This window comes from Clupea harengus, chromosome 25, assembly GCF_900700415.2.
Source record: "Clupea harengus chromosome 25, Ch_v2.0.2, whole genome shotgun sequence".
NCBI classification, from domain to species: domain Eukaryota; kingdom Metazoa; phylum Chordata; class Actinopteri; order Clupeiformes; family Clupeidae; genus Clupea; species Clupea harengus.
The window spans coordinates 14071044-14092248 of NC_045176.1; the positions used below are offsets into that span (position 1 = coordinate 14071044).

Sequence of the window (21205 nt, forward strand, 5' to 3'; positions counted from 1 at the left end):
ATTAGGTCTAGTTTAAATTCATTTAAAAATGTAAACGTTTATATAGGCCACATTGTCGTGTTCAGTTATGCGTATTATTGAGGTGTAGCCTACAAGTTTGTGTAATATATTAACAAAATCTCCCCTGCAAATGTATTCTATTGAGAAATAATTATTTGGAATTGAACCGTCCTTGAGTGGTAATTACAGTATTCTCAACCTAATTGGAATGTGTTGATTGACTTTTTTGTTTTGTGTAATCTAGAATCTCAGAGTGACTTAATCTGATTATAGGCTACATCAAACAATCGGGATACAAACAATGAATATATCTCTGTAGAGACCGAAGTCTGATCCACCCCCCCTAACCCCAGGGTAAATTCTGGTGATTGCTGAAGGCATACCACCAACATCCTAAGTAACTAAAGTCCCCTTACAGAACAATTGCTGATGAATGTGCTCTGAGTCCTGAAGCATACAAGACAATGCACGTTTAAAACATGTCTGAGCTTGAAGTACCAAGATAACCCTAATGTCTGAGGTTGGGACTGGAATGACTTTGACAGAAAGTGTTGACAGTGTGTGCACTTTTTGACACTGAAGAATAAATCTAACGCTGCTGGACCCAAATTCTGGCACTGCTGAAAGGTAAAGATTGATGGGTAACTTGGTAATAATGGATGAGCTCAAGGTACAACAGCAGAGGAACAAAATCTGACAGATGATGAGATAAGGAAAGGAGGGTGTCAGACTCAAAAGCTGTGGTAGTTTCTGTTCGCTTTGAGTAGGTTAAACGGAGAAAGAACACTAACGTTTACTCGTCTATCACAGACCCTTTATACTACAGGTGCAATACTTTATAATATATATTTATATTACTTTATAATATTTATAATATATATTTATAATTGAGCGTGATTGTATTCAGTGCAACTTATGGTATTTGATTGGGCAATTTAGTGTTTGGCATGGCTATGTGTGTAGTTTTGGTGAGGTCTACCCTATGTTGGATTTCTACGGTATAAGTTTATGCGCTTTCATTGTTTTCATTTGTTCCTAAAGTATAATATGATTTTTAAAAGCCACATTAAGACATGCAGTCAATATATGTTGCATTTTTTTTTCCAACACAGTTGTTTGTCAGACTATGTGATGAAAAATTGGATGACAACTTTCAAGAAACAAACAAAAATACTGTAAAAGTCACATCTCAGCAGGGAGGCTACATTACTTACAGCTACAATACATTGTAAACTAAAATCCACTTAATCTTAAAATGGTTGTCAGGCCAACAGACTGGATTCTATAAGGGTTGTGATGTAACTCAAGACCTGCGTGCCATAAACAGTTACCATCCAAACTGCTATTTTGGGTTAGAGTTTAAGAGACACCCTTGCCCCACTGAATATATTTAACCTTGCTCTTTGACCTTACTGGGCAACCAGAGCAAGCCAGAGCACCAGTTTTCTTAAATTGTAGTAATAAGTGGATAGAGATGATGAAAAAAGCATATTATTGTGAAAATAATAAGGTTTGACCTGGGATGTTTATATCTACCAAGAATCAAAATCTTGAAGATTTGCTGCCCTTTCCGAAGTGAAATTGACATAACATATATTTCTGTGACAATTACAATGCAAGTAGTTTACAGGTAAGAAGATGTAGCCAAGTTTAGATCTTTGTTATTGTTGTGCAACGTCAACGAATTTACATAATTACAAATAATTGAGAGAATGTGGAGGGTTTGGTTGTGCCAGGTTGTTTACGCCTACTGCCTGGGTCATGAAAGTTGACAGAGGAACTGGCCATTGAAAAGTTTGTCGAAACGCCCTTCTCCCTTTCGCCACTCCCACCCATGTTAGCCCCTGAAACCGCAGCCATTGGGACTTGCCTTTTACAGCGGGTCGGCTGATCATCAAAGCATCCTTCAGGCGGAAGTAGACGTAGGGGATTTTTTTAAGTTCTTTGACTTGCGCACTAGCTGCCAGGGTGTAGTCAGATAGTTCTTTTCCTTCAAAAGTTTTTCCAATGCGGGGGTGACATAAGTGTTGAGACCGTGGAAGTTTGCAAAAGAGAAGGAGAGGAGAGTGCGCATGAGAGGGGAGCAATCAAGGCTGAGGAACCGCTGTTGTACGTGAGAATCGAGTTACACACTTTTCCGCATGATTTTATTTATTTTTCCGCGAACACGGTAGCTGGAGAGTTACCGCAGATCCCAGAAGTTGCAAGGGATAGAGGGAACTTCATTAGTTAGAGAACGTTTCAACTTCTAGAAAAACATACGGACTAAACCATGCGTTTTTTACGCGTTGTGATCTTATTGACTTTTTGGGCTGCATGCAGCCATTGTGCAATGGATGAATGTTCGGACGAATCCGCTCGGCCTCAACGGTGCATGCCCGAGTTCGTCAACGCCGCTTTCAATGTAACCGTGGTAGCTACCAACACTTGCGGCTCCCCTCCCGAAGAATACTGCGTACAGACCGGAGTGACCGGGGTCACGAAGTCGTGCCACATCTGCGATGCCAGGGACCCTAGGCAACATCACAGCGCTGTGTACCTCACTGATTACAACAACCAAATGGATACCACCTGGTGGCAAAGTCAAACTATGTTAGCAGGCATCCAGTATCCCAACTCCATCAATCTGACGCTTCACTTGGGTAAGAACACATATTGGGAATAAATGTCGTTTTGCATGCAAGCATAGCCTACCCCAATGCTTCCATATGAGATCAGACACTTGTGGACTGTAATCTTGTTTACGACTTTAATAGGCTCTAAAGTTCGCCTTGTCCGGAGGCTAAGGATATTTCACTATGATAGCTTAATAAAGTAATTTGCGTCATGCTGACAGACATTTATGTTGCTGGAATTTACTCCATAGAGTTTGTATATACTAGCTAGCTAAGTTAACCTTGCCCGTAGAGATTCACTCTGGGACACGACTGTGTCATGTAAGTGGTGTGGACCAGAAGTCTGTTTATCGGCCAACACTCATATATGATGACACCTAGACGCATTTTGTAGTGATATAGTCTGACCCATAGCCTACCTATCCAGTAAACACCCCTGGCAAACGGGACGTGGTTTCAGCTGACCTATAGGCCTAGCGTATTATTACAGCTGTTACTATTAGAGCTGTTACTATTAGAGCTAAACGTTTTGCCAGTTTGTGTCGCATGCTTAAATTTAACCTGGCATGGTCTTTTGAAACTGGTTTGGAGGCAGTTTGGAATGCTAGGATAGTGCTGTCGTCATTTTACTAGGGTAAGACTATATGCCCTCCGGTTACAAACTTCTTAATTTTCGACACCGTGTGCTTTTCGCAAGGAGCCGATGCAGTCACAGTGCAATTGCACTGATCGATCTCTCTCTCCCAGACAACTTAACATAAAGTTCATCTGGAATCCTATTAAACTTCTGCTTTTTACGCTGTCTTGAATCTCAAGATGGCGTCAGATTCCTCACTGTTAAAGGTAATCATAATGCTGGCAACATACCTAGCCGATCTGTTGTGGCTTCACTAGGGACATTTTACCAAAGGCTTAAGTCATATGAACTACCTTAACCATAGTCATATTAATGCCACACTTAAATTGACTCAGAAATTGAAATTATTTGCTGGACTTTGTTTTGGATCTTTTTTTTTAAATTGTCTGGGCTAACAGCATAAGGGTTGATTGATTTAACATGGCTGTAGTCTTACAAGGTTTTTAGACACGCAGTAGGTATGTTAGTGTGCACATTATTTATAAGAGTGACAAATGCTCTCAAATCCTTTGTTTCTAAATTGTAACCCTTACTTCAAAGTTACCTTCCATACAGACTACTTAAAAACAGGCCAAATTGTCTGTGGTAGGCTGCTCAGTTGAATCATCAATGGGGAATACCTGATTTTTATGTTTTTGTCTTCGGAATCATCATTGGTATATAAAGCACTGAAAGTTTTATTTCCATCCCTAATGTGGAAGTCCAAGTAATTTCGGTCGAACCCCACTAACTGGAATTGTATGTTTTCTTGTGTCAAGCAATTGGTTATAAGTGAGGGGGTATTTCAAAGCCTGTCAAATAGTGACCGACAAAGTAAAAAAAAAAATCATCTGGAGTAAAGGCAAGTGGTGTTAAAGCAGGGTGAAGACGGATCCTTTACATGAGCATATAAACGTATGGAACGTCCAAAAGAAGAACCTAATAATATGACATTTTGAGTAAAAGTGATTTTTTTTTTTTTGCCAAATAAGTGTTGAGAAGTTTCCCCCTTCAGAAAGACTTTCTCTACACTGCACTTTGTTTGAACCTGTTTTCTGTTTTGTAAATGTTGAATCTCAGAGAAATTATTTTTGGCATTGTATACTGTCTGTGCTTTCATTGTGTTTTGAAATTCAAAATTCAATCGGGCCATTTCACACAAAAGCTGACATTGGTATTTTCTAAATTCACTTTAAATTGTATTTGTTGGTGTTGATGTGACATAGATCAATAATGAATCAAGCCCTCCCTTGGGAACGTTAAGTTCAAATCCCTGAACAGTGAATGCTTCATAGCAGGCCCAGAGCTCTCTGCGTGGTATGACCCCTCTGCTGGTTTCTCATTCTCACTCTGCAGGCATGAGTTCACTGATGAAATTGTTTGCATTACACGAATCATTGAATTTCTGCCTCCCTAAGCAAAACGATACGCTGGACTTCTGGTTTGAGAAAGGAGAGCATCAGAGCGACCAATCAGCTGAAAGCAGCTGTTGGAGGCAACAATGGTGGAGACGGTCCATGTTGCCCCTTTACAGTAATATAGCCAGTGTCTCATAGATTCATTGTGCTTTCGTCCTACACAACCATGTTTCTGTTTGTGTGACAGTGGCTCAGTGGCATTTGATTGTCATCGGCTAAAAGTGGACACCCTCTGGTACAGTTTCCTTATATATAGGAAATGATATCAGTGTGCATGTTACTCTTTAATTAGAGAGTGTGTCTCAGAAGGTTTAAACATGTGTAGGTTTTGGTCACTTGGTTAAAGGGAATCCAAAGCCAAATGACCGCTTAAACTTTAATCTTTATTTTCATGCGTCGAGCCTTTGATGGATTTGTATCTCTCTTCTCTCTACCTGGGCTGGTTTTAGGCAGGAAGCCGACATGTCCTGGCTTGACACCAACAGAGTCCTTCATGAAAGATGGACTAGATGTGTGTTGGTCTAGCAAGCAGGAAGGAGTAAGGAGAGGCTAACAAGATAGATTTACATTTCAGTATTTATAAATGTTTGTGGGATCAGATGTGGAACTAGTCTGCCCATGATGTTTTATAGGTTTCCCTCTCATATTATCAAAATGTGATTTATAGTCTTTCGCCTAGAGGATTCAGTTACACTAGATAGCTAGTGTCATGAATACAAAAATATTTCCCCTATACAACTTGAGAGTGAAACGAGTTTAAAAGTGAAATGAGAATGAAAGAGTGAAATGAGTTTAACCAAAGGTGTTTGGAATTCGTGCCATTAATAAATACGTTCTGCTGGAGTCTAACACTGGGAGACATTTCTGTACACAGTTTTAGTCTTGGTGCTGAGGTGTTGATATTACTAAGTACATAGGCTCTGTAAAGTCTGTGATGGTTCCTCTCTTATGACTTAAGGAAAAAGTTAAGCCGGTGGATAGTATGGCCACTGTAAGACCCTGAGTTCTATCAGTCAGATCACAATGCTAGGGCAGCTGATGAACTCAGATTCATTGTAGTTGTTGTGCATATGCAAGAGATAAGAGAAAACTCACCGATATAACATAACGAGTTTGGCTGGTTACAGGATTCATACAGTAGTATAGATTGTTCCATTATTGCTATGTAAATTTCATGATGTTTGAGAGTTTGCTCACTGGCTAAACTGTGGTAGCAAAGTGGACAAATTATGCCCTGTTTGGCTAGTGGTTGAAGCATGGCACCACTGAAAACAGAGAGAGATTCTTTGAAAACAATAGTTTGGCACTTTGTATGTTATCCGCCTGACATTAACAGTGAGCAACACTCATTAATCGTTGTGATACTGTGACACTCCCTTCTTCAGCTGCTGTTTTGCCTGTCCATTACTCAAAGATTTATTTAAAATTTTCTTGGAGGTTGACCCTCATTTGTTTTCTCAGCTGAAAGCAAATAATTGCCTTTTAATAAGCCACTGTTATTGTTTTCATTCAGTCAGGGTTATTTTGTTGAAGTAATGTAAAGTTATAGCTTACTGGTTCAAATGTACAAAAGTCTCCACTTTGTGGTTCTTGATATTGAGTGTTAGTGCCCTGACATGTCATTTTTTGTGCCTTGGCCTTAGTATGACGAAGGAAAAGGATTGGATGTGGGCATTTGTTCTAGCTGCTCAGAAATCCACAAGTTTCTCCGGCGAGGAGATGCAGCTGTGTTTCATATGCTCTCCACATGCCCTCTTAATACAGAAGCAGGCCTTGTTTTCCCCTCGTCTTTAAATGGGAAGAGAGCTGTGTACATCTGTGCTTTAATCACTTAAAGCTGCGATGTCTTCTGGCATGTGTTTTCTTGGGCTATTCAAAGCAGTGTATGATATCCTCTAAAATCACTGTCCTCAGGGGTGTCTTAAGACAATACATCTGCCAGGGAAATGTGGTCTGCTTGCCTGGGAACCCGCTCTGGAGCAGTGAGTTGCCTACGAGAATGTTGAACAAACTGACCAAACAGTGACCCTGACCTCCTCAACAGAACTAAAGACACATTTGGCCCCAACATGGGAAGTGCTGTCTGTCTGTCTGTCTGTGTGTGTGCATCTCACACAAGCACAAGCACTCTGTATGTATGTCTCTCACTCTCCTTTGCTCTTTGTTTCCTCCTGCTCTGCCCTGCACTTCCAATGGTCTTTCTTTCCCCCCTCTATCTGTGTCGCTCTTCCTATCTCGTCTCTGTCTCTTCTCTCGTCTGTCTGCCTGTTCCTCCTCTTCCTGTTCTGGGAAGAGATGGGAAGGGGCGCTTGTAGTGTGGGAAAGTGAGGAGGAGAATGTTTGGTGGGCCCAAGGGTCTCTCTGGTCCCTCTCAGGCCTTTTTTCCCAAACTCCCATCAAAGACCATGTAATTTCTGAAGAGGGACCAGCTGCTCCAAATTATACCAGTTGGAGCAAGAGGGGGATGGACAAGAACGAGTCATCTGGTTATAACCTATTGTTATGTTTAAGGTGGTATGATCTCAGTGTGGGAAGCTTGTGTTTTTAAGGACTCCTATATTTATGTTGTGCTCTGAGGGGTGCGATGAACCTTTTTACTTAATTGGGGGGGGGGCTGTTCTGTGCTCTCTCTTGTGTTTGGGTTTGGAGCATGATTTCAGTCTTACACTTACACCTACTGATGAATGAGGAAGTGTCTTAAACAATTTGTGGCTGTGGTAATTGTGTGGCTCAGGTCAGCAAATGGCCGTCAGACCACCCAGAAAGGACAAAATGCAGGAGTTCTCTCTCTTTCTCTCTCTCTCTGTCTTATGTCCCTGTGATACAGCCATTGTGAGCTGCTGATCCTTGCCAGTGTGACCACTTACTGCGGTAAAAAGCCACAGTGTTGCGGTGTTATAGCAGAGAGGAGCTGCAGTGCTATTTCATGTGGTGGAGTAAAAGGACGTTATGTGCTCATTTGACAAAGGGAACGAGCCCTTCAGTGGTTATTTGGCCTGTCCCCGAATGATGAGATTCCATAAACACGGACAAGGAACCGTATAAAACTTGATTTACTCTGATTCCTGCATCTGGATGTTCTGTCTGTCCTCCAGAAAATAGTTGGGATTCCTTAAAAGTCCATGTGAGCCATGGACTTGTTTTTTTTCAGAGATGTTGGGCTGTAATATCTGGTAGGGTGTCAGTAGCTGGATGTGTCTTTCTGTACAGAATCTTTGTTTGCATCTGGGAAGCATCAGTTCACTTTGAAGACTTGGAGGAAAACCTTCAGTTATCTCTTTTTTGAGACTCTTTCTCTTGAAACACTCAGGGGCATTTCCCCCTCTGGCTACCTTCAATTAGTTACTCTTATCTTGTTTGTGTCCAGCCCTCCTAATGGCAAAGTGTTTGTGATTGAGCATTCAAACCTCTTTGCCCACGGGGCATATCATTTGGGCTGTGGGAAAATACCAGTGAAGTGCCAATAGATGTGTGTTCATTGCCATTTTACTACAGTACTCAAATCTCCTGTAGATGACCAGATTGCACACCAGACCTTGATCCTCTGCCTTTTTTTTTTTTTTGTGTGTAACATCTGAATAAGATATTGATCATTAATTGTCTATGTAACAGTTCTAGTAACCTGGACCTTTTTGATTCCACATTACACGAGTGTTAAAATAAACCGATGCTGGATCCTTAAGTAGATTGCTTCTTGTGAGTGAGACTGGGTCCAAGGCCATGTGCCGTTCTTTTAGCTGTGTCCTTTGTAGTTTGTATGCTTCATTAAACTCCACAGCAGATGCTTTGTATACAGTGTAATTTACTCACATCTCTTTTGAAGGGATTTTCTTAAAGCATATCTAATGTCAAGAGGGTGTGTTTTTCTGTTTTTCAACAAACTCTTCAAAAGCTTCACAGAAGAGCAGCAATGTTTAGAAGTGTGAAAAGGACACTGTCTATCCCCCCTCTCTAGCAGCCTTTGGCCAAATACAGCTGTTCCCACACGTAAACACATTTTTGCATGACACCAGTGTCACAAATCTGATGACCTCACAGTGGGACATCATCTGCATTCGGCCAAGTTGGATTGCTCCCTCTTACTGGTCCCACGAGGGGTCTGAGCTATCTGTGTTTTGATGAGGAATTTACTAGCAAAAAACTATACTCTTGGGTATTAATTGCAACCCCTGCAAGAGTTCTTTCTCTAAACATGACTCTTTTTGTTTCATTGTGAACAGAGTTATCTGTTGAACTGCACAGCAAAATCCCCTTGAAATTGCACATAAAACATGTTTTGAAAAGAAAGCAAAGGGTTCCAAACCTTTAATTATGACGGTGTAAAGTTACTCTGAAAAGGTCCTTTTCACAAGTTATTTCACATGTGTGTAAACCGTTGCTTTGTGTTTAAACAATATGCGTGTTTAAACAATATGCTCTCTGTTGCACCTTAAACATTATTAGTGTACTGCGTAGCACATTTATAAAGGCAGACGTCCCAGGTCACTGTCTGCACCTTTCCAGTAGGTGTAGGGGTCTTTCTAAATGTGCTGTGTATTAGTGACTGGACAGGCATGCTGCTTTGAGGAAAGCTCATGTTCTTAAAATGGCAATGGGGTGCCTTTTTCCCCTTTCAGATCTTGGGCAACATGGAACATCAGGGCAGTTCTTTTTATTGGATACCAGTGGAGTTTCAGCCTGTGTAAACAAACTCTCCACATGATGATTTCCTTTGTTATTATGAATTGAAGTGGTAGAAATAACAAATCTCATCCATTCTTGGCCCACTGTAACCTTTTGACTTGAAGACCGCAGAGAAACAAACATCCAGAAATAATTGTTTTTGGTGAAAGAGGCACTGATGGATGTTATTCAGCATCTGTAGTTGAGAAACTCTTTTGTCTCTGGTTAAAAACTCATACAAACCTCAAAACGTATCCTTCAATCACGGTTCCGTCTGCAGTTTATGGCATAATTAAGATATTTGTGTTGACTTTAAAAGAGCCCTTCCTCCATGTATTTGTTTTGGCAAGTGTTTATGTTCTGAAAGACAGGCAACACAAATAAATATCACCCAGCATCATTTCTCACAGAGCAGTACAGCAAACTGGCTACAATTTCCAGTGAGTCATTGGCTCAGCCTTGCATGGTATGTCAAGAGTGGATATTGGCCAAAGCCGTCTGCTCGAGTGTTCAAATTATGGCCACCATTGTAATGAATGTCATATTTTATGTGACAAAAGTTAATTATAGATAGTACAGGGTGTAAATTAATATAATACAGGGCGTGTCACGATAAAATCAGTCCAATGTCACAAGTTCATTTCAAGATGCGATGATTTGAAACGAGTGTGTCAAAATTGGACCTACATGTTTTATATCCAAAATATTATACTATAAAATGACCTATGAATATAGCTTTGTAGGCCAATAAATATGAGTGTTTGTTTTATCAAGGGAATGAATTACGCATGGTTAAATTGCAGAACCTTCATTGGCCAAAGAGGTTGTTTCAGGAAATCAACATGGTGTATAAAGAAAAAAGTATCAGTTATCTATCTTCAGCGTTCACACCATCTCACCAGTTTTTAGTATCAGTCCCCCATTACACGTTTATTGATCGACTGCTGTTAGCTATAGCTTATTCTGGTAGCTTATCCATCGTGTGTGGAGCAGAATCCTCCTAATGAAGAAGCCACTGAAACTGCACGGAGCACTTGTCATCTTTGGAATAAAAGTGGTGAAGACAAGGCAGCTATATCTTTCACTTTTCATTTTTTGGCCAACTGGACTGATTTGGTCAGGTCACGTCTGATATGCAAGTCCTTTGTTCCGACACCGTGTAGAATCAATAGGGCAAAAAAAAAAAAAAAAAAATCAGTTGATCTGTAAAAAGTATGGGTCGAACTTTTAGGCGAATATGCATTTATTTCCAATTTGTAGTTAAAACTAATTTCATGCAATGTTCATTGCATTCAACATGTTGATGTTTTGGCATATATCTTTAAGATAAAGTAACCTGATTGTAATATGATGCATGTGACTTTTGACATGCCCCTTTTTATTTTTATCAATCTTTTTCGGCCAAAATGCTTGGCCAGTTGTTTTTTTGTGCTTTTTTGAAAAACAACTAATACCAGTGTGTCCTTCAAAATAAAAACAGTATTTGGTACACAAGCCTTTGGCCATGTCTTTAGTGGTTTTCGGAATTTGTTTCCGTTTGCTACCATTTGCATACTTAAAGGAATTAAGAAAAACCTTTAAAGAGATTAGGTTACAGCAAACTCGTATTTTAATTTTTTTATGTCTTGTATGTTATTATGTGCAGCCAAGGGAAACCGGTAAAACGATATTCTCTGCGTCAGTTTTATTTTGAAATGTACTGTAAGGAAAATGTGTACATTATGAGGAAGGAAGTCCACTTTAAAACTGGGATCTGACCCAGGTTTACTGGCTATGTTCCAAGTAAGCCCAGCTATCCCACAGCAGAGTTTATCTAAGGCCCTTCCAGTGTTTTATAGGAGTCCTGTTGTATTTATTGAATTTTGTAAAAGGTCACTTGGTTTTTCCGGCTCAGAGAAGGAATCGGACTATGGCTGTAATTAGATCCCCAACAGTCGCATCCTTTGTCTGCTCTGGCCAAACATGATCTCTTCCTGTGGAACAACAAAGCAAATTCTTCACTTTGTTGTGACATTCCTTCTCCTTCTGTGTAGGTGATCATAGAACGTCATCAGCGATCAGAGCATGCAGGTAGACTCCTAGCCACACGCCTAGATGCGCTCTAAAAGGCAAATTAAGTTACATAAATCACGAGAACATATTTTGTATGTATGTATTTATTTATTTGTATGTTGTTGAAATCATCACCGATGAAAGGGCATTGGAGTCAAGTGTTTGGTCAAACAGGTAACATATCGTATCACAGTGTTTTTACCCTGCTCTATGATGTGCAGTATGAATCACTCTTGTAGTGCTTAGTAAATTGTTGATAGCTGTAGTTACTAACAATATTTAGGCCTCTCAATCAGTAAAAACACTGCATCGCAGTTCTTTGTTTTATTTAAAATCCGTGGAGAGTGTTTTTCCCCAGCCTTAATCTCAGTGTTCATATGCCAATAACTGTGGTAACATCTTACAGCTCAGTTGAGTGTTCATCTCCATGTTCTGGAACAAACGGATAATGCTTTTCGAGCCTAGTTGAAGAACAGAAGCAAACATATTTTTTGGGCCGATTTTGTTTTCTCAGGGACACCATTTTGGATGACATCATTGATAAGAAGTGACCTTTCTTTCAAAGACTTCTTCCTGTTGTTTTTTGGTGGAATCCTGTTTAGTCTTTCATTTAACACGAAAATATTTAGTTTGATGGTTTTTTTTTTTTTTCTGACATACAGTATACAGCAGAAGTGAGTACACCACCCCTGTACCCAATCTCACTTAAATGTCGAATGATTCAAATTTGTATCACCTTACAGTAGTTGCAGTTTATGCTCTTTAGCAAAGTTTAACTTGCAGTTTTGTGCCGAAGACCTGTTCGGCTCGCATGTTTGGCTTGAACTTGGCCAGGACTACCACTGTGAATGTATAGTCCTAAACGTGAAGCACGAGTGCAAAAGGTGCCAGCGGAGGTGACCTTTTATAGCATTAGTGTAGCCACGGGTGTGCCCACTTAAAGCTGGCACACCCAGCCAGTAGCGCTGTGACCGGCCCGAGCTGGAAGGGAGCCCCTGAGGACAGCTGATTACGTTGATTACTAATTTCGTGAGAACCCCCTTGAAATGTATGCAGGAGATTACAATGGCAAGTCCAGGAACCACCTATGGGGGGCCCATAATATTAGCTTGCTAGAAGGCCACAGCGCAACTATTTGTCATACTATTTTAAACAAAAGCACAGGCGATGGGAAGGGAAGAAGAAAAACAAAACCGTGCCTAGTGAGAATATGTTACGTTGAATGAAGTACGTATGGCATCAATTTAATTTGTCCCTGCAGATAAAGGTTGTCAATTCTGTCAACAACTAGCTAGCCAGTAACTTAATAATAATAATAATGAGTATACGCTATTTAGCTTGTTAGGTGTTTTATAAGGACTTAGCATTAACGTTCTGGCTAATATGGTTATATCCTACACTGTCATCTACTGTTAATAACCTGTTTTTAATGCATAAATGGCAGTTATTTAATATGTTTGCTCTGGTCTGACCATGTAGAAAGCTTTAGCAAAACCTAGGATGTAGCCAAGGCTATGGATTAAGAATTTCATAAAGATCTTGAAAATAGACTTTGGTGGATGTGAAATGTGCTGCATTGTTCCCTTCAAGCCAATAGAGCTCAAATTTGTTTTCAAAGCTAGCAGACCAAATACAACGATACCCTTTTCTTTGAAGGAGATTTGCTTAAGTTGTATCCCAAGTGGACCTGCATGTCTCCACAGATAGACCAACTAAAGAAGATAAGATTAGTTTATCCCAGTATGAAGATCACTGACTTGCCTTACAAAATAACTTTTTACATTGTCCTGTATAAGGTGTCCACACGCACACGTAATTATTGCTATATTATTAATATACAATTATATGTATTCGTATTTATTCTGTACTTTTTAAAATAAAAGGTTTCCTTAAACAAATGCCCTTTCTAGATGTGTAGACAGTGGGGGTCATTTAAAATGCAAGTCACACTGCGAGACATGGATCTGATAAACTTGGGTACGACATCAAGTTTGATGTTTGTAGACTGTAGGATAAAAATACCTACTGAATCGTAGGTCACTACGTCAGTTAACAAGAATAAAACGTCATGAGAATTAAAGGATTGGCTATTAAAGTTAAACTAACAATAACCCTAATCTCAAAACACAAACAACTGTAGCTAACAATTTAGAAACTCACCTGTGTCAATGTGCCAACATGCAAATAATGGTTTGAATATTTATAAGTAAAACAATCGTTATTAAGCACAGAAATAAATTACCACATCTCTGTGTTATTAATAATTCGGATATTAATAAATCGTTCGACTGGATCTAACTGTTGTATAATCCAGCATGATGATCCAAAGCACACTGCTTAACTCAGGCAAAAGTTTCTAAAAGGTGAAAACTATGACCTGGCCAAGTATGTTGTCTGACTTGAATACAACAGAATACCTTTGGGGTATTTTAAAGAGAGCGGTAGAGCAACACAACTTATTTAGCAGAAAGCAGCAGAGAAAAAATTGTCTCTGAGGAATGGCAAAACATTGACATTTGTCCAACACTGGTCTCCTATATGCTGAGGATTGTAAAGGTGGACAAACGCACGTATTAAAAAAATTGAAAATGTAAATCTCAGTAATGAAAGGTGTACTGACTTTTGTTGCATTGTGTTCCTACAGTAGAGCGTGTCATTTTGATATAGTAAATATAAAATAAGGGCAAATACTCTAAATCTAACATTTAAGTTTATTTATTGCGGAGGTGTGCTCACTTCTGTTGTAAACTTCATAGGGTGTTGCCTCCTGAAGGCTTTTCTCACAAACAATGTGTCACTTCAGATGAAACATCTTTGTCATGGTCTCTGAGGAGAAACACAGGACATCTTGTAATGGCCTACATTTGTCTGTAATCCAGTGCAGGAGATTCCCCAGCAGTAATAATATCATTGCTGCAGGTCTGTGGCTGTTTGACTTTCAGGATAGTAAAATCTCAAAAAACGCTGCTTTATCAGTTTAGTGGTATCATTGGATATAAGGTTTTCTTTGTGAATGTAGATCTGGGAAGGATTTTCCTATCTCCTCATCCAAGGTGGAGGCTTGGGCTTCAACAACGGGCGTCTCAAGGATTTAAAAGCACACACACTTTGCCAGGACCTTATGAGAGCAAAAAAAATGTAGCTGCTTCTGGAATGTCTTCAGTGGCGGCTCCTTGTCTTTTGAATAGAAACCCGTCGCATGAAAGAAGCCTGTGGCCTCTGTGTGACAACGTCAGGGTCCTATCTTTAGATCTGAGGCATGGCCCACCGCTTCTCCACAACCCCCCTCACTCCAATCTCCTGCCCACCCTCTCCAAGTTCTACAACCTCACAAAACCCCTTTGTCTTTTTTCTTTACATGGGGGAGGGGTTATCCAGTCACTGGATTAGTCTTTTTGTGTGGTCATTCCTACTAGTTCAACTATAGACCCCCCCCCCCCCAACCCATTTCTCCTGTCTCTGTCCCCTCTCTTTACTTTTCACTTCAAATCAGCCATCTTTTTTTCTCTACTCTCTCTGTCTTTGATGGCTTGTTCTGTGCCCCTTGCATGCAGAGATGTAAGGTCGTGCCCGGTGTGAGATGCTGCACTCTCTAGGTTTGCACACTACAGTCTTAGTAAAAAGCTTAAACACAGCCTATGTTTGCTGTCCATTCATCAGTGTTTACTTTGAAGTCGAAACTTAACATTCTTGCTGTTGGAGGCTAATTGAAAGGCCAGCAGCAGGTTGAGGAGAGCGGGGGTGGGCTTTGAGGGCTGGGAGCCTTGAGACTCTCCTAGTCACTGGGCCAAGGCCCCTCTCAAACTCTTGTCACCAGGTTGCTGCTCACAGAACTCCCCCACTCCCTATATTCGAGTGCAGGGATGGGAAAATGGAGCACGCTCAGTCTGGGGGTGATTTGGGGGCGTAGCTGTGGAGATGCCTATACTTCCTGAACCTGGTGAGCTGTAAAAACCAAAGCTTTAACTGCAGGCGAAGCTACTGTGTGCGCTCACGAGTGCTTTGCCCCTCTTGTGGTTTTAACTGCCTGTGAGTTTGGCCATACAGGCCCACCTCTGGAAGGAATGATCCTTAAGAAGAGCAGCTGACCCCGGTGTGACCCATGAGATTTCATTAGCCAGCGCCCTGCTCGCCTGATACGTGTCTGAACAGGCTGTGGCTCCTCCATGCACGGTGCCCCCAATTTTCCATGTCTAATGGCTCGCCACTAACTCATGACCCCTCTTAACACTCCCCGTGTCTCCCTACCCCTCGAGCTGTGATTAGGGTATTTACAGTCCTATTTACTCAATTTCTCTCTTTGTTTTTCTTAAGCCCTGAAAATGTAAAGGCTATTATGAAAGAAGTAGACCACTGCTAATAGTCTGTGAGTGGGGTCTTTGTGTAGTCTACGGACTTATTTGAGATCTACTAATTTTCTTCTCTTTTTTTTCTTCTCAAAATGTATGTCTTACAACACTTATCATTATTACCTCTATGATGGAAGCAAACTTCCTGTGGGTGCTGAACAGAAGCCTTAATTGCATGGCAGGATTTGTGTAGGGTTTATTAGATTCCTGCAGCATGCCTTATCCAGCCCTCCTCAGCACACTCCGCTCTTTCGGGGCGGAAATTCAAACTGATAGTCAAAAGTAAACTGCTGTTATGCTGAGGGAAACCTGCCAACTCCACTTCCTCTTGGACCTGACCTTACAAGCTGTGTAGGAATCGTCAAATGAGTGGTGCTTTAAAAGTACACAAAACACTTTTGGAAAGTGAATGTCACCCCTCTGCCTCACATGCTTATTTGTTGGTAAGGCGATGTCTTGGGAGGGTTAGTGACGCCTAAAGTCCAGAAGAAATGTGACCGTTTCTACGACTGCTCCATTTTCTGATTGAGTTGTTGTGCCCTTTGTCAAGTTTTAACTCTTACCTCTGGGATATCTGTAATTAGAAATAACAAAGCTCGTGACCCCACCTCATTTAAAGATACAGTTATAGCTTCAACAATTTACTGATGTCATCCAAGTCAAACCCAGTTTTCCTCAGCTGAAAGTTGTCAGTGTACCTATGTATCATATTTCGGGAGGAGCTAGAGACAGCAGGCATTGTTCTTCTTTGTAGAGAACTGACATCTGGATGAAGTCCTGTCACTCCCATTCTCTTGTGCTTCTAGCAGTGCCGGAAGTCACTAAAAGTGGAGTAATCAACCATATTTTATCTGCACATTGAAAAGGAACTGTTCTTAGCTTGGCCCCAATGACTGTAATTACTACTCTATATGTGCATGTTGCAGTCTGGTAGTATTACTCTGAGACTCAAGGTGGTAGGCACTGTATTATTATCTATGTGCCCTTTAGCCATTATGAATCATGCGATAGTCTGTGCATACATTTCCCTCACTGCCCACGCAAGAACCGTTTTAGCCAAAGCAGCTGTCCATAGGCAGTCTGTTTCCATTTATTTATTTGGGAGCTGTATCTAACTTGGGCTGACCAACCACCTCTTGTGGGTTAAATGCGCTGAGTTGTCTAGTGGGGTTCATGTGCACACTGTTCCACACTTAGCCAGACAGCGACACACAGCTTCGTACTAATGAGCGTTCTTCGCATACTTATGTAAGCTTCAAGTATGCCCACTTAACTGGAACCTTGTCATCGTTATTGCTATCTGGAACATGAAGTAGTCTTCTGAAAAACCAAATTGAAATGATTGGATGTGTGTGTGGGTGGTTGTATATAGCTCTTGTTAGTGCTGTAAAAACGGATCAAAGGGAGCTGAGCCCTCTTAGTGTCAGCCACAAGCCTTTTCCGAGTGCAGCATCACAAATGGGGTTTTCATCAGTGAACAAAGATTGAAAGTGATCTTAACATTTTCCAGTCACTTCATATTTATTTCAAAATGTTTTGTATATTAAATTCATATGGTAACATCAAGGCATTAAATGGGTCCACACACACACGGGTTTCACAAGTGTACTGAATAGATGTTCTACATGTACCTTATATGTACAAACTCTTGCGGCTTAGTGTTTTATCCTTCAAAAAATAAATACCATCTCCTAGCTGCTTCTGCCGAGCTTATGCAGGTTTAGACTAAACAAAACACAATTCAAAAGCTCCTTAGATCTAAATCTTCTCCGCTTCAAAGTCAACAAGTTCAACAGCAATAAAAAGACATCTATGGGCTGAGGGGTTATGGTTTTGATTTGTCTATTAGAATAAAAAGTTGTCTCTCTGAAAGCATCCAAGAAAGATAAGAACCAAAGAGACAGTTATCCCCTGGGATCTCCGTAGTATGGGCAGTATTTCTATTTTGTTTTTAAACATGTTGTCAGTCAGCAATTTGCTGTTTGGTTACCCGTACTTTATAGCAAATGCTTAAACCAGCCTGTAGAATGTGCAGAAAAAGGTTGTAGAAATACTTCTTTTCCCCTCCTACACTTGCCACTTACTAACTTTGGGACTTCTAATATTTTTGACTTCCTGGAAATTGGCAGTTTCTATTATTCCACATTACAAAGTTTTTGAATGCAGATACAGAAGTACTGAAATCATACTGTCTCATTACATGAGAATAATTATAGAGCTTGTAAGGAATGCATTAAGTCACTAACCAACCGAAACAACCCACTTACTGCCAAATTTAAACTTAAATGCAATGTTGCATGCAAAAAATAAATAAATAAAGTAGCTCCTGTCGACACAAACGTGTCAAAACAGATGCATTTTAACAACCGTGTCGAAAATACTACTTTTATATTAATAGTAATAGTATTAATACCAGTAATGTTAATAGCATTCCATCCCATTATTTATTTATCATTCTGTGCGGTAGGCTATGAAGCATGCCTACTCACTGGTTATAGACCTATCACTCATCAACCAATCATAAGGTCATTGCAAGCAATCTTGTGCATGAGACTTGACGTCAGCCAAAGCAATGGAGTCCTTCTCTTAGCTTTGGAGTTCTCGCTTTTCCTCAGTAAAACTTGTTCTCAGCAGCTTTGCGGGGGGAAAAGTGCAAAATAGGAGTACTGTTAGTGGTAAGATAAAATTCTTTGTGAATGGTCCCAGAACTCATTTCACACTTAGTTGATTGATTTCAAGAAGACTCTTGATTGCTATTACCTTCTGTTAAAATAAGTCTTTCAATCAGTTGGCTCTGGCTGATGAGCTTGTTCTAGCCGGCGCATACCTGGGCGAGCTGATTCTATCTTTTTTTTTTTTTTTTTCAACATTCCATAGTGTCTTGAGCTCTTGTTGCAAAAAAAAACAGCACTTTGCTTGGCGTATGTTGTTTCCACTACCCTTCCTCCTTTTACGCAAGTCCTGGGATGACCAAAGCGGAGTCGTTAGGGATTTCCAGACACTTGACTTGTGGGAAAGATTGGTTGACGGGAGTGGGTGGACAGCATCCCCTGACCCTTTCTGCAGGCGCGTAGGAAGTGTACTCTCACTTCATGGGAGGCCTTGAGGTCTGCATCCTCCTCCTCCTCTTCTATGTCTCACATCAGAGATGTTGACTTGCCTTGTGTTCAGGAAATGAATGAATGCCCGAGGGAGAGGGTTTTCCTTATTATAGAGACTGCGAATGTGCGTCTGTGGAACACCGACGGGGAAAGACAGTGGGGTGCATTACTGGGACATGCAGATACCTGCAGTGTAATTTTAGCCTGTTTTGAGTGAGGAATGATCCTCTTGCGGTCAGAGGGGGAGAAAGGCAAAGAAGAGGCTGAAAAAGCTGCCTGCAGTAAGAGTAGTAAACAGATAATTATGGAGAATGTGTGTGACATGATTTACGCGTCACCTGGGCTGAAACTCCGTACCTTGGGCCCATTGTTTTGGGTTCTTGTGAAGATGCTCCGTACAGCAGTCTTTCATATGCTCCATCAACTGAACCAAAAACATTCATTACGACTGGTGAATTTTATGTCGTAACCTCACCAATAGTGGTGCATTATACTAGATAGTTTTGTTTTCATTATAGATGTCTGCTAACAGCCCCTGAGCAGACATCAGCAGTGTTAAGTTAATGAATTTGTCTCGGCCATCTCATGTCAGAGTTGGTATTAACTATACAAAGCCGTGGAACCAGGGAAAGTTACAAGCACCACAAGGGTCAGGCAACAAAGCCAAAGCTCTGTGGGGCAAGGCCCCTTCTTATTACAAACTCAACTCATGTCACACATACAGCCTCATTATTTCAGTGAAAGACAACAGACATATGACCAAACTAGTTTTGGCTGGTTTCTATCAAGACTAGGAAAAAGTGATGACTCGAGGGGGGTACCTATATACATTCTTCTGTCTTCCAATTATTGTTATTACATACTCCCATGGTGTCAATTATGTATGTCAGCAGTCTTTCCTGCTACTGTTTAGGCCAGGTGTGTTGCATTGTGGCTTATGCCTGCCTAAGGGAGGTCCTCATGATCCTGCTAATATGTTTCTCATGTTCCTAGTTAGAACAAGGAATTTGTGTATGCACCAAAATGCAGTTATAAGATCTCAGGGACAGAAAGGAAGAGCATATATTTCACACTTACACACAGTAAAAAGAAAACTTCTCTCCACAGAGCACCTTAAGGTGTAAAACAAAAACAAAAAACGTAACCTGTAGTTTCAATTGTCAAATTAAATTTTCACTTTCCGTTTTCAAGATGGCGCACATAGAATAGCTGTTGCTGTAAATAACTGTACAGTTAAGCTTTCAACAATGCCCTACCAAAATGAAATCCTTCATATTATGAGGTATAAAATAAGGATGTAATGCATAAGATGGGGGATTACACCTCCACCTCCACCCAGCCTGGCGGGAAGGATCCTTAAAATATACCCCCCTCCCATCGTTCAGGCCCAAGAGTGCTATTTGAGGAGGTGGCCCGGATGTAAAGCTTTGGCACCACTTCAGTAACTGTTTACGCAGCTGTTGCATGTCTAGCATCCGTGATAAAACATGCATGCTTCCACATGGCCGCCCTGCCTAGAGAAGACGGAAGAAATCTCTTTGGCCAACATATTGTTTAATACTTGTGCTTTTTGACCATAATTATGCGCATGTGAAACTAGCCTTGTCCACTACAGCACGGCGTGTACTGTTCTGAAGATGAAAGCTGGCTTGGAAAGGGGCCTACATTTCGAGCTGAAAAGATTCAGGTCTCTGAGCACTCCGAGATTAACAAACAAACTAACGTGTATGGGGTACCAGCTTCGGATGTGTCTAAACATTAGGTGTAACTTGGTTTACCATTAACTCTGCACTATACATGCCATGAGACACTGAGTTCAAGTAGAGCTCTTTCACTTCACTAAACAAAGAAAAAAAAGTTTTAAAGCACCGGTAGGCAGGTGGCCTTCAGTGTAGCTAGCAATTTGATGTTGCCGTGATATTAGTTTAGTAAGAAAAGCTCAAATTATTCAAAGTTTAAAAAAAAAAAATGATTCATATACATTTAGTCACCTTTTAATGAAGGCCTACAATGGAGGAAAAAAGCTATAGACTTGAAGCAGAATCAGACCCGCTAGTGCCCTAAGGCTGTCTACCTCTCAACACGCCACTGGCATGCATGTTGTTACTCAGAGCAGAAAAGCCCATTGTTATGACTAGTCAACCACAAAGACTTGTCTGTGAATTACCTCTGATGTGGTTCCTTGGAGACTAGAATGTGTGACCGGTGTTGTGAGTGTATGTCTGGCCTGCTCTGTGTGGCATACAGAATGCCAGTGCCCCCAAGCATCCCTTTCATCTTCAACCATATGTAAGGAGGTTTCTTCAAGTGGGCTTCAGTTAACCTATGCTATGCATCGTATTGCCTTTGTGGCTAATTATTGGCAATGTCACTGGGACCAGTCCATTGCACA

At 40.8% G+C, this 21205-nt stretch overlaps 1 protein-coding gene across 1 annotated transcript in view; it reads left to right on the forward strand.

The window, feature by feature from the left end:
• The first annotated feature begins 1871 nt into the window (after positions 1–1871).
• The window catches only part of lamc1 (laminin, gamma 1), a 54849-nt gene continuing 35515 nt past the window's right edge, over positions 1872–21205 (forward strand). Inside the window, exon 1 of the mRNA XM_012826320.3 lies at positions 1872–2642. Coding sequence (XP_012681774.2) covers positions 2273–2642 — 370 coding nt within the window. The 5' untranslated portion in view covers positions 1872–2272. The remainder of the gene's footprint in view (positions 2643–21205) is intronic.